Below are 14,700 nucleotides of genomic sequence, written 5' to 3' on the forward strand. Positions count from 1 at the left end.
ACGCTTAAATTAACCTCATGCTTATAAATCACAACTGTTTATTGGCGAATTTAATAAAACTTCACGTTACTTGTTACATGTTATTGTATCTCAAATCACTTTGAATAAAGGTGTCAAGCAGAGACTATTATTATTATTATTATTATAATAATAATAATAAAGTTACATTGGAGTGTGGCACCTCTTCACTAAATCCTTATTTAATTAAATGACTGCTCAGTCAGTGACAATATCATATATACACACAATGATACGCAGGGAAAGATTATGCCTTGGCAATTCAGAATGGGAATAAAGATTCAGGAGAGCAGCAAATGCACCCAATATGCAACTTTTCAGAAACTGTAACCGTGCTGTAGTTTCACACTTGACAGTGTCATGGGTATATTTCAAGAATGACTTACCACTGGAAAAAACCCCTGCCTGGTCAAAGGTAATCTTTTGATCAGAAAAGTTGGTCAGAATTGTTTTTTTTTTTAAATTCTCTAGTTGTTTCTTACTTACTGTATTTTGACATTTTCTCTTTGTGGGTTTTGTTATATGATGAATCTAATACTTTAATTAGTGTTTTGTTATGAATTGTTTTACGTGACTTAATAATTTTTCATCTCTTCATGCACCAACATTCTTTTTTTCCTGACAGGCACTGCTTTTTTCCAATACTATGCACATCCTGGTTGTCCAAGATTTTGGATACAACAAAAAACCTTTGTGAGAGTTAGTATTGTGTTTAGACTTTGAATTATTTCACACTCCTGTATTTGACTACCCTTAAGGATTTGTCACGAATTAGGATTTTGGGAACTGGATTCAATTTTTTCTCTTCAACACATTTTTTTCATTTTTATTGTAATTGTTTTGCATTCTTACAGGTTGTGATGTTTTAGCTTGACCATTATGGTATAATATTGTAATTAATATATACTTTTTATTGTTTATTATTTAGCATTTTGTCTTGGCAACTGCCAGTTCTTAAGATTATTCCAAACAGAAGGTAGTTATCAAAGATTCTTGATTTTTCCAAGAGCTTTTGTGATGTAAGTGAAGTTTTCTGGTGGAATTATGGCAAACAATCTCTAGCATGTTTCTTTTGAATACATTTTTGGGTTTCATTTTGGTTTTTAAGTAGAATCCTTTTCACTTCTCCGTTAAGATCTGTTTTATTTACAGCCATTTCCTAGTCTTGTGTATGTTGTTTCTATTGTCTGATTTCCCATAGAGTCCACTTTTAATTTAGTGGACCTTGATTTTGTGAAACATCCATCTCCCAGTTCATGTTAAAATATCTTTCATTGCTTTTTTTAGCCTTAAAGAACAAAGAAAACAGTGTGGTGAAAAATGGGCTACAACCTGCTAATTAGTCAATCTAACATTAAACCCACTTGTGGCACAATTCAGCAAAGAACCTGTCATAGTTTGTTATGTACCGCAGATGGCACAGATATCTCAATTAATTTCCAATGCCTACAGCAAAAAAGAAAAAAGGTTCAGTTACAGTTGTCTAAGGAATACAACTGCAAAGGTCCTGGAGGATGGGGAGTGTCAACTGAAAATTCAGAGTCATGAACCCTATGAGTCTCTTGAGCCTCAGTCCTGCCAAATGTCAACACTGCAGGTTGCTATGAGCAGCAATGATGATGTATTTAGCACATTTAGGCCCATCATGCCAGTCTGAATGCTGTGTTGCTGTCAAGCAGGTTTATTTCTTCAATGCAGTGCACTTATCTTTAAATGTATCTTCTGGCAAGACCACAAGGCCAAGAAAATCACTTGATGGTTCCAAGAATATGACAGCAAGTTCTTGTTAACGTAATGGCTTTACCAATGCTTGATGTCTGTGCAAGCAACCAGTAAGAAGAGATGATCCACTACCAGCTTCCCTTTGCTATATATTCACACCAAACCAACTTCACCCTTCAATGCATTCTGGAGGTTGTATGTGAAAAAGTGTGATATAAATTTGAGCTACTTGCAGGAACACATCAGAAGAACATGTGCATTTTTCTTTTCAGAATTTTTCATTTCCTAAGCAGAAATTAAACACTTTATGACTGTTAAGTATTTTAGGCAGTAAATCACCTTCAAGTAACACTGCACACAAGCAGAACATTTTGTTATTTTGATAAATGAGTGATTGTATATACTTGCAAATTACCTTTCCATTCATCAATTGTATGTTCTCTTTCATCAAGCTGCTTATCATAAATCTGTGGAGGAGGCTGAAAAGCAAATACAAAATGTAAAATAAGAACACATTGCTGTAAACTGAAAACTATTCTTTAGATCTTCAAAGATTGCAATTAATTAAAAACTACCATTCAGTTTCTGTTTTAGATTTCAAAAAGGTGTATCAGGTATGATCAGATTTTTAGATAGGATAATGTTTATGCAGATTGCTGGTGATGAAGAGAAAAAGAGTTAACAAACTCAATGATTTTTTTTTCACTTGATGAAAATAATGATGAGACTAAATCAAAATAAGAGGCAAGCCTGACATGCTAAAGAAGTAAAGGGATAATGAAGAAATTAATCAGTTTTTACCATAAATGTTCTACTATATATCTTTAATTTCCAGTATGTACCAAACTTCTGTGTATATAGGAGACACAAGCCCTTAACTGTCGTACTTCAGGTAAGTTTGCTCTACCACTCATTTAGCTATCAACGTTCATCCTCATAAGTGTACTGTAGGTCATTAACAATGCCAGGCAAGCGTTGGCATCTTTATTGTTTTTCAACTTAAAGTGTATTCAAGATTTATACTGGATAAATCTCACTTTTGGTCTGCCAAGACAAATGCCTGAGATTATGGCACACTTAATGGGGAAGTGAACCACAAAAACCAGTCAGGTATCTGGGGTGTTCATCATGGATGACCATAGTTATTGTTTTTCTGTGCTGACGTAATAGAGAGACACTAGTTAAAAATAAACAGAATAGGCAACATTGCAGTGATCTGTCAAATCAGCAAGAAAAAAAACATTTACAGAATATGAACAATGTCACAGTTTAATTGGTGATCATAACAATTTGATACCCTTACGGTTATTTTTTATTATTGTTTACCTCTTGTGTTGTGTGATAATAATGTCATTAATCCATCATTTTGGAGTTTTAGGTATCATGATGGCACACATTATAGGGAGTGTCCTATATATACTGTATGTGTGTGTGTTATATCACTGAGTGACACAGTCACATGAATTTGGCAGTCATTTTATTTCTAGGAATACTCCACCCAAAAATGATTGATTATTGTAATTTACCCCATGTTAAGAAAGGAGATAACCAAGATTCTGATCAATGTCTTCAATGTGGGGGCTAATGCTGAACAATAGCAAACAGTATAAAAAAATCCACAAAAAAGTCTCAAGTTACTCATCTTATAATCCTCATGCAGGTTTTCTAGTCGTATAATGATTTTATGAACATGTAGTCTGGGTAAACTGGGTCTTCAGTTCAAAAGCTTGATCTCTTTTGAACGTGCACTATAATTTTCTACCAGTATTTATTTATCACTTTAGCGAAAAAATACATATATTTTGGACATTATAACAATATGACTGGATGAATGACATGTTTATTATGCAACACACTAATAATGTTTACTGTAAGTACTGGTCTTCTTTAAAGGCCATATGTTAGAAATGTTGTTATCGCTGTTCTCCATGAAAAAAAAAATATATTGGCTATTTATTTTTGGCCATTTGCACAAAACAATCATCGCTTTTGAGTGGAGTATTCCATTATGGTTGAGACACATGCTCAGTAATTGTGTATTTATTGTTTAAATAAAGCAAAGACCCTTTTTCTAGTGAGGGGAAGTTTATCTCACAATTCCTTTTTGGGGGTTGTTGACTTATGCTATTGACCACTGTTTGTTCTGCTTCAAATTTGTCTTTTATTTTGAATTGATTGCCAAACTTTCTTTCCTCCAATGTTTTGAACTCAGCTCTGTCCAGATCACTCTTCTTGATTTTGCTCTTAAGTACCACCACCTCACTCTGATTCTTTCATGTTTTTGCATTCCAATCTTTATGGAAAAGTCTAAATGTTTGAATAAACCTATTAATCCAATGCACATATTTAACATATGAAAATCAACATATTAACAAAGAATATGTGAAAACATAAAAAAAAATAAACAAAATAATAAAAATCACAGAACGACATCATTCAGGCAACACAATATTTTCCAAGCGGAATCAGCAGCTCCCAGACACCTTCAGTTAAAAGCAGTTTGTCCATTTTACAAAATGTGTTTAAAACACACATATTTCAATTTAATACAGATGTGCAGCAGCAAGTAAATAAAAAACAATAACTGCCTGATACTACTTATTTAAAAAAAATCATGTCCCATTATTTATACAAACAGCAGTCAAGTTTTTGATGATTCTCTATCAAATATCATGCAAAATATGGAAAAACATGCCTTAATAAACTATCACAGAAAAATTATGTATTTTAATAAAAGCATATTTGTTAAATATTTGTATCGAAATTATACTATTCTCTGACATATCAAGATATCTGGTGAGACCATTTAAATCATAAGGTTTTGAAATAAACTGCTAAGTTTTTCAACCTGGAAAAATGAACATCAAATATTGCTCTCACCATTCTGTCGGATCCTGCACCTTTAGCACTTATGACAAAATGGCAAAAGCAATGGAATGCATTGGCAACATCAGAATGTCTGATGCATGGCCAGAAGGTAAAAGTAAAAGCCACTTTTGAGCCGGTCAGTAGTGTAAGTTGGTTGGAAATACGAAAGATTTCAAAAACTTAGAAAAGGCAAATCTCTGCTTTTCCAAAATAATTATTGCAATCCATAAATATTCAGGGCTCTTTAAAATTCAGCTATAAATGTTTACTTATGACTTTTTTTATTTGGGTTTTATAGTGATACTAGTACTAGGGTGTTGTATCATGTTAGCCATTATGGATGTAGAAAAAAAGTCAAGCCAAATGACCCCTTTTATTGGCTAACTAAAAAGATTACAATATACAACTTAGGCTCCTTCTTTGGGCAAGATGTATTTCACGTGATTTGCCGTTCGAAAGCTTGCATATTGTAATCTTTTTAGTTAGCCAATAAAAGGTGTCATTTTGCTTGACTTCTCACTATAGTAATACTAGATGGTCGGTGAATATATATAAATAGTAGGTAACCACCTAAATAATCAGATTCTGATTCAGAACTAAGTAAGAACGTGATACTGAACTCTGATCTTCACTATAGTGGTGAAACATGTGTGGTGTTTTGTTTGGCTGATACTGTATCACATATCTATGATCTGCTTCTCGCAACCGAGAGGACGTGGCGGATGTTTGCCGACCAACCACAAGCGTTACCTGAAAGGTAACTATGTAAATAATCAGACTGCAATTCAGAACTAAGAATGTAATGTACAATATATATGTATATATATACTATATATACTATACTATTATATGCTGTATACAGTATATACCGTATATATATATACATATAGATAGATAGATAGATAGATAGATAGATAGATAGACATATATATAAGGTAGTGCATCAACTGCGGAAGATCAGTCTGCTCCAGATTAGAATGGCATGTATCTCTGATTACTGAAGAGACGAATTATGTATATCTATGCACTATAAAGCCAGAATTAATACCATTTACACACATGCATAAAATAAAATTACAGAAAAGAAACAGAAAAAAGCTTCATCACTTTTCTTACCACTGCCAAGAAGACATATCCAATAAATTAACAATTTGTTAAGGTAGAATATTACTTATTTACCATGGAAGTTTGGATGTGATCTGAGTCCTTCAACTGCATGAGAATAACAGCAGAAAGGGGAGAAAAACAATAGATACAAATGAAGGATGCTATTAACTGTTCATATTATTTTCATCTTTTGAATAAAACAAGACATCTTTGGCAGCTTGAGGTTATAGGCTGGTTTTCTCACTAAGGTCTTTCTATTAGTTACCTTGTGGAAATGTACTTTGTTTTCCACTACAGAAAATACTCTGAACCAGATTTCATATATTATCGAAACAGCAAAAGAAATTATACCCAGCTTTTGGTTGTTTTTTTTTTTTGTATTACTTCTTACCCTATCAATGGAAAACACATATTGGGGAAATTATTGAGTGGTACAAGGCAGTGAGTTGAATGATAGAATAATACCATATTATTAATGACATGATACTGTTATTTATCTTTTCCACTTTCAATAAAATTTTAGATACCCATCCATCCAATAATAAAATCCAGCTCAGAATCATGGGCTGCTGGAGAGTATCTTGGCAGAATCGGGGCAAGGCAGGAACCAGTCCTAAGATTGGGTGTTAGTCACAAATCTGCACAGTCACTCAATTTAGAGTCATGAATTTACCCATCATTCATGTTTTTGTGCTGGGAGTTAACATTCAAAATCCATTTATCATTAAAGTCACAACATTGTATTTCTGGGTTTCAAAGGCAGTTTGCTAAACTGAACCAGTGAATTGACTTTCTGTTTGTTGAAGCACCTCAGATATACATAAACATGAAACATACTTTCCGCTTAATAATGCTTTCACATAATTTTTCCCCCTAATTGTTTTCCTCTCTCAAACCACACTATGCATTGCTGACATGAAATGAAGTGTCATAGTATAGTACTCATAGTACTCATAATGAATGAGCTATTACTGGACACAACACCACACCAATGAATGAGGAGGGTGGTTATTTATTTCAAAAGTCTGCTCTCATGTCAGCATACCCATCCATCTTCATGAGAAGTGGTTTATTTATAAAATTTTAGAAAAACATTACATGTGTTATAGGACATTGTGAGAATCCAGTTGGATATACAGTATGACACATGGATTATGAGACATAATGAGTGAACTGAGATTTTTTCATGGACATTTTGATATTGTTTCCTGATTGTTCAGCATTGGTCTATTGTTTCAGGAACATTGTTTTCTCTTTACTTCATAAAACCATGAGAATATTTTTTTTAGTGGCCATTACTACAACCAACACTGGGTATGCAGCATATAAAAATAATTTTTGGTTCAAATATTCCTATAAATCTAATTCAATCAGACATACTAAAGAACAAAACAAGGTACAAATCAAGGCTTATATGCCCTGTCAACATTTTATCAAACCATTGTCAATATTTTGCACCATTAAAACTAATTTGGATTATTTGCTTGGAATTGGCTTTTCATACTTAGGAAAGTCTAAACAAAGAAGTTAGAACAGTAGTGGCGATTCCCCTGAATAATTTACTTCAGAATAAAAGTGAAGCCACTGTTGTGGATTTTTTTGCCTATTATGTAAATATTCATATGTTATATGCAAAGAATTAACAGTTTTATTAAACTGCTGTACGTTTTCCTCTTTTATTAAAAGTATTTAGATTGATTTATTTGCAGATGGTTGCAGACAACTGTTGCTTGTGTTTGTAGTTTACACTAAATAATGCATACTTCTGTTCATGACTTTCTGACCAAAATGGTCAAGTACAGTTCTAGTTAATGTAGTTTTAGATTTAATAAAAAATAACATACATGTCTTAGGGAGTGGTGGAAAAAAATCAGTTGTTTTCATTTTACAAGTTTAAATCTAGTTACTTTAATATTTGCTTATTTATATTTACCTTCTGTTGTGTGACTGTTATGGTCTATGCAAATGTAAACAGTATCACTTTACATAAAGCCATACCTTTGGTGAACCCTGAACTCTGCATTTCACATGTGGCCAAAATTTGTGCAATGAATATGTTTGATATTTTTGCATACTACTGTCTTAACTCCTATTACTGTTACTGTCCTCACTATTACTCTGTATATAGGGTAATGACTTGTGTAGAACTGTATTGGTGAAATGCTGAAAATAAAGGGAGCCCACACTGAGTTGGGATAATATAATGTAAATGAGGGTACTTCAGGACATACGATGGCAGTGAATTGCAGAATTACATGGTTCTTTAGAAAGGTTTCCACTTGTAAATCATAGACATAGAAACACATCTTTTGTAGCTCATGTATTTCTGTAGAACATCCTATCTGAATGTGTTTCATAGGTACCCATGATATGCACTAACTATCAAGCATAACTTTTAACAGCAACCCTGGAATGGATTATCATGGTGTAGGAAGTAGATGGATAGACAAAATGGTAAAATAAAGCACTTAAAGTGAGAGAAACAACAGATTTGGTCAGTATCACCAAGATTGCATTAATTACTCAACGTATTAACTCTTGTCCAAAGTTGGTTCAACCCTTACGCCTGATACAAATATTGCTAAAATGGGCCCTAAACCGCTTTGACCCTTAACTGAACTAAACAAGGTTTAAAAATGGAAGTCTGCTGTCCCTGAAAATAAAATGTTCAACAGTATTAGATTAGTATTAGCAGAGGCAGATTCGCTATTGTTGTAGGCACTGCTAATTTTAGTGGCATCCAAGCTGTTAAAAATGCTTGTTCTTGCAGTTTCATCTTGTTTGGTTCCTTCATTTTAAGAATTTGCATAATTAAGATGGCAATGACTTTTTTTTTGTTTATTTCTCCCTTTTTCTCATTTGTGAGACTCACTTTGATTAAGTTAAGGCAATACCATTCGGTAAAAAACCAGGCATGGCAGAGGTTACTTTCATATATCGATTTAATATATACTCTAATGTCCTTGGCATTGATCTAGAGCATCTGTTGGGCTCTGAAATACATGTAAAAAAGGTTAACTCGAGTGTTTCTCAGATTAAGCTGTTATGATCAGGGGCCTCATGTATAAACAGTGCGTACGCACAAAATGTTTGCGTACTCCCATTTCCACGTTCAAATTGCGATATATAAAACCTAAACTTGACTTTTCACGATAGCTAAATCCTTGGTGTATGCAAGTTCTCTACTCGGTTTTGCAAACTGGCAGCACCCAGAGTCAAAGCAGTGTTTTTGTTCCAGTATGGTTTCCCTTTCTTTTTTAGATCCACATCCCTGACGTGGCTTTATCATATACACTGAAATTAACCACATATTGTTTATTAGTTTAAGGCATCTGATTGTAATTAACCTGTAGCAATATAATGGTCCACAGAATGGCCAAACTATTACAAATACCATAGCTGCTTTAGTGTTGTTCCTCTCACTGCACCTTCTTCTTCTTTCAGTTGCTCCCATTAGGGGTTCCACAGCGGATCATCTTTTTCCATATTACTCTCACTGCACCACTCAGAGTATTTATATCACTGTATCTGAGTGTGGAACCACAGCTCTACAGCAGCTGAGTGGAAAGAGAATTATCAGTATACAGCATCTAGCACACGCTGCCTCAGCCATGCTGCCTATTTGAACTGCTTTCATACGGCAAACGCTTCAGAGCCTTTCCTGTACTGACCTCAAGGTTCAGAAACAGTTTCATCCCAAGAACTACAAACACAATCAATCAGTCCATCAAGTGCTTTTTGTAGAAATGTTTGTACCTATAAGTACAATTACTTCACTTTAAACTTGCGATAGTTATAATATTGCACAACCTGCGCCACTTAATAAAGAGCATATTTACATATGATCAAGATATCGTTTTTAAGATGAAATGCAGCAAAACATGTTTATTATATTATACAGATAAAACTTTAACTTCATTTAAATAATCTATATTGTTAATAGTTAAACATGTGAGGACACGGTGTTGCAGCGCTAGCAAGGAGCTTGCGCCCCAGTCATGGATTGTTCCTGCCTCGCGCTGTATTCTTGCTGGAGCTGGTGCAACACTGGAAGGATAGATGGATAGAGTAATTAAACATGTACTACTATTTCAATGTTCCTTAACAGCTGTGAAGAATCGGCGTTCTCAGTTTATAGATGGCTTAACGTCTATTACAGAGCTGATTGTGTGGCGATTGTGTATTTGGAGAAAGAAAAGGAAGGACAGGAATTGGAGGTTAGTACGTTTGAAAGAGACAGTACTACTGCAATTAATTATTTAATCGAAGGCCGCTCAAAGCGCCGCAAGCATCTTGCGGGAGGGCAGGAACAATCTCTGGACAGGGCGCCAGCTCGTTACTATCACTGTACCACCATGTTCCAATGTTTAATACATGCGTAAATTCCTGTCATCATGAAAATGATATCAAGTATACATCTCAGTATTTTAATTATTCAGAGAGCTGTGATATCTCGTAGTGGATTCTGTGTCCAGTCGGAGGAAGAGAAAGCCCGTTTAATAAGAACGCAGTGATTCACACACATAGAACACACAGATGAACAAATACAATACAAAGCATTTAACGTGCTACTTTGGTTACGATGGACTTTTAGAAGCTAATAAATTTAATGATTTTAAGGTGAAGTTTAAGATGTTCTACTTTAATGACAAAATAAACTATGTGATTAAAGTGGAAATTTCGAGATTAAAGTTGACATTTCGAGCTTTATTCCCACTGTATCCCTATTTATTTTCTTTTCTCTGTACCCTAATAAGCTTTCATATAACACTCAGATGGTGGGCTATGACTCCCTTTTTCACGGCCACTTTGATATCTGACAACTTCTTTTTTATTTTGGGCACTGTGCGACTTTGTGAACTTAAGCTTTTGAGTTTCTCCGACACTCTATGTAACTCGATCAACTTCTTTTTGTTGTTTGTACCACTGTTTAAACCAACAAATAGTACATTTTTCCTTGCCTCCACTTGGTATTTGCTGAAATTCTTCTATTTCCCCCGTGCTTTTGCCATTGCCTTTTCACAGAACACTGAGCTTAAGGGCTATTTATATTGATTTGCATACTCAAAGAGGTGTAATTCTGGGAGGAGTTTGGGAGTGGAGGCAGGCACGTGCACGTGTGTCACTTTTCACGCTGACCGGAATGTATGGAGCGGAAGAACTTGAAAGTTGGCAAACGCACAGATTTATGCATTTGGGTTTTTTTGTGCATATGCACATTTCTGCTTTTGTCCTTATGCCATGTTTTAGTGTGAATTCTATGCACAGCGTTATGCATGAGGGCCCAGATGAACAGCATTAAGTCCAGATCATTCTCAGGACAGTATTCTGATGCTATCTAGTATATAAAATAACATTATGCTGCAAAACAAATCATTAATATTTCTATGTGTTTTGCCACTGTCTTCAACTAAAACACACAATGTATGTAAAGCTGTAAAGTCATTTTTAGAAAAAAATTTATCTGATCCATTAGTTGAATCAAGTGATAATGATGAGTGTGAATTGGCCATCAGACATTGACACTGAAAATGAAACTGATATTTATGGCACTATATGACTGAAACACAATGACACTCCCTTTAAATTCGGTCATGTGAAGCTTCAGCATGACAAAAAGGCAAAATGAATGTAATCACGAGGAAGGACAAGAAAGACTTTAGCCACCTAAGTGCTGTTTACAATGCAGCAACTGTCTATGTTTGTGTTAGGAAAAATGTGGAAATTACTTATGCTTGCACTGTGGTGGCCTACAAGTACAGAAGGGATGAATGGATAGTGTGGATCAGGCATTCACATTCTACCATCTCTTGTACAAGCAACAGAAAAAGTATTATAAGAAAAACGTGCAAAAAAAACATGCTTCTACTGTATTGATTGCAACAGTGGGCTGTGCGTTTGAGACTGTTTCAAAACATATTAATGAAGGATGTGTACAAAATCTGCATCAGTACAGCAGTGGACACTACACATACCTTTCTGGCTGTATTTATGTTAATGTTAAGGGGTGTTAATATGTTTCTATTACATATAATACCATTTTTTCTTATTGGAAACAATTCAAAATTTTTCGCTTGTTTAAAGGGAAAAAGTAACACTAAGGAAACTACTATATTATAACAGCAAATGAAATTGTTTAATTGCAGACAAAGATTTCATTTCTACTTCAAATTTATTTTTCACTTTACTTGACAAAATAATAATGTGTTTGTGTTTTAGGCTATGTGTATGGTGGGGCCTTTTCTGGTGGGGCCTAAGACAATTAACTACTACCTATGCCTTATTGTAAGACCAGCCTTGGTCAAAAACTAATTACAGAAACAAAAGAAATTCTCTTAGAAGGTGGAAATGCTCCAGGTCATTAAAAGATATTGTCAATATTTAAGTTCTTCCTCAATATTATTTTTTCCAAAGTGAGCATGAAACCTAGGAGTAGTTGTGGCACTTTTTTTCCAACACTTGATTATTGAATAACTTATTTAGCTATGAAATATAGAAAAAGTAAGAAATTTTCACACTGCACAAGACACATATCACTTCATTTACTCTATTCAATAAAGTAGAACTGACTACTGTATTGCTTTACAGAAAAGGCTACACAAATCATTATATATTTAGCATGCACTAAATTGAAATTGCTCCCATGAAGTTCACTACTAAGAATAGGAAGAATGGCCATATTACCCATTTGTCTAAGTCTCTACACTGCTGTTTCAAAATCCTCCTTATAACCTGCAAAGATTTAGATGGATTTCTCCTCTATACGTAATAAAATAATATTCATATGTAAGTATTGATTTACAAAACACAAGTGTTTTATAAAAAAAATTATATATTAAACTGTTGTTGGACGTTGAGCCTATTGCTACATGTTTTGGAATGATCTGCCCAATAATGCAAGGAATGCCCAATTGGTTTTAGCATTTAAATGCATGCTTAAGTCCCAATAATTTAGTGCATCCTCATTAGAGCTGTTCAAATTACAGCAAATAACGATTTAGTTTAAAATAAAAGAGTGGCAGTCACTATTAGCTATAACTGAATCTCGCTATAGTACTTGTTGCCTTTACATCAATGACCTAGTTGCAGTATGAGGTATCAGATTGACTAGGAAATTTGTATAAGCAAAGAATACTGGTGCAATATTATACTGTACCGCAATTTGTTTACTTAAATTACAGTTACAGTGTTAAACAGAACAATGTCCAATTGCCTGACTATAGTTCTTATTGTAAAGGACAATGGAACAAGAGATTTTTTGCATAAACATTTAAACAAAATATGGTGGTTCATAACTCCAAGTTACTGTTAAATTACACAAATAAAATATGCAGTTAAAAAATCACAAGATAACAAGCCACATTTCAGTCCTTTACTGAAAAGCAGAAAAGTTAATTTAGTTCTTGAAATCTGAAAGATGTGCTAGGAGTAGTGCCATTTCTACGTGAAGGGCCTGTGGTGCCCCACCAGAGGCTGTGTAAGTAAGTAATAAGTTTCCTTCAATAATTTAACTTATTATTAAAATGTTTACAAGAGCCTTCAGCTATGTCTTTTTAAGCATTTTCCTGTTTTTTTTATCATATGCTCAATGTAACTACGTATCTAGATAAGTATTGCTTCTTGTAGTCTGTGAAATTGAATTCATGCTGGGTGCTACAAGGCAGTTTCCAGCTGATAGGGCGCGACCAATTGGCCCAGAAGTCTTCTCGCTGCCTGTTAGTGCATGTCCAACCTGAGCTTTATAGTTTAGTAATTGGGCTTGAAGGTCATCACCAAAGCTAAAACAAGGGCCACCTCTGATTGTTGTTTGTTTGCACTTCAGGTTCAAGCTTTTCACAAAGGTCCTGCATCATTTCCTCCTTTAAAGGTAGCCACAGGTATTTGAAACAAGAAAGGTAATCAATTTCAAGAATGCATCATTCACAAGAAATTTCAAGAATGCATCATTCACAAGACATTATATTGTATCTTGATTTTCACCCACTGATGAGAGGGTCCACACTCAATTCAAAAAAGGCACCAAAGAAGCCTACATGTGGAAAGTAAGTCAAGTGTACGATGCTCTTGTTTCAACAAGGCAAATAATCCTATTGTGGAAAGAACAACTATGAATGTAGAATATTGTTTTTTTTATTTTTTAGTTGTTTGGTGGCCTCAAGCTGAACAGCAAATACCTGGCCATATGGTAGTTAGCGTTGCTACCAGCCATCCAGTGTGAAGAATGCAGGGCCTGTTACTGTGGTTTGACTTTCTTCACTTCAAAGCCATTTGATTCTAAACTTGAGGTGTTGCAATTTCAATTTAGACAGTTCATAGCCAATAGACTTTCCTAATGAGCGGGTTGTTGAGCGTTTACACTAAATCAATATGGCTATATTTTGCCAGATGTTGATGTCAGAGGGTATCATAATGATCTGATCCTAATAGAGACAGACCAGGCACAAGCATCCTATTGTTTGATTTTTTTTGTGATGTAAAAGATATGTAAACTAGCATGTTTTACTAGTCACAAATAAAACATGGACAGATACAGTGAAATATACGTTAACTAAAATGCTTCAATAGTGATTTGGAAATGAAGGACAAATGGCTGAATTAGGTAAGTTAATGTTTATGTAGAAGAAGTCTGCACATGCACTGCGTAGCCCCATTTGACTCTTCATGTCAAAAACACCACTGGGCAGGAAGAGGATGAATTTCTGCTGCCTCTTAGTAAATAATGAATGCATGATAACCTTAAAGTTCTAAGGAACAGCCTTTTCTCCCAACCGTGATGGTGCTCAATATGAAAAGTGCCATCTAAAATAGAGTTCTTAGAACTTTTAAAACTTTTTCTGAACCAGGCCAAGAGCTAAAACCAAAAATCAGAGAGATAAACTGAGTATCTATTATGGAAAATGGGAGGCAAAAACAAAACCAAAGTAGCAAAGCAAAGTCCAGAGCCTGGTCTAATAAACTTTCCCTATCTAAACTTACAAAGTTTGT

At 34.5% G+C, this 14,700-nt stretch overlaps 1 protein-coding gene across 8 annotated transcripts in view; it reads right to left on the reverse strand.

The window, feature by feature from the left end:
* mapk10 (mitogen-activated protein kinase 10) overlaps nt 1-14,700 on the reverse strand; it is a 386,723-nt gene that overhangs the window by 25,438 nt on the left and 346,585 nt on the right. For 4 of the 8 annotated variants that reach the window (XM_039750813.1, XM_039750807.1, XM_039750806.1 and 1 more), the window contains 2 exons: nt 5,788-5,820; nt 2,156-2,219 (listed from right to left, as the gene is read on the reverse strand). In XM_039750813.1, coding sequence (XP_039606747.1) covers nt 2,156-2,219; nt 5,788-5,820 — 97 coding nt within the window. The remainder of the gene's footprint in view (nt 1-2,155; nt 2,220-5,787; nt 5,821-14,700) is intronic. The other 4 variants (XM_039750811.1, XM_039750810.1, XM_039750809.1 and 1 more) reach the window with 1 other exon arrangement.

This window comes from Polypterus senegalus, chromosome 4 (genome assembly GCF_016835505.1).
Source record: "Polypterus senegalus isolate Bchr_013 chromosome 4, ASM1683550v1, whole genome shotgun sequence".
Lineage (NCBI taxonomy): Eukaryota > Metazoa > Chordata > Cladistia > Polypteriformes > Polypteridae > Polypterus > Polypterus senegalus.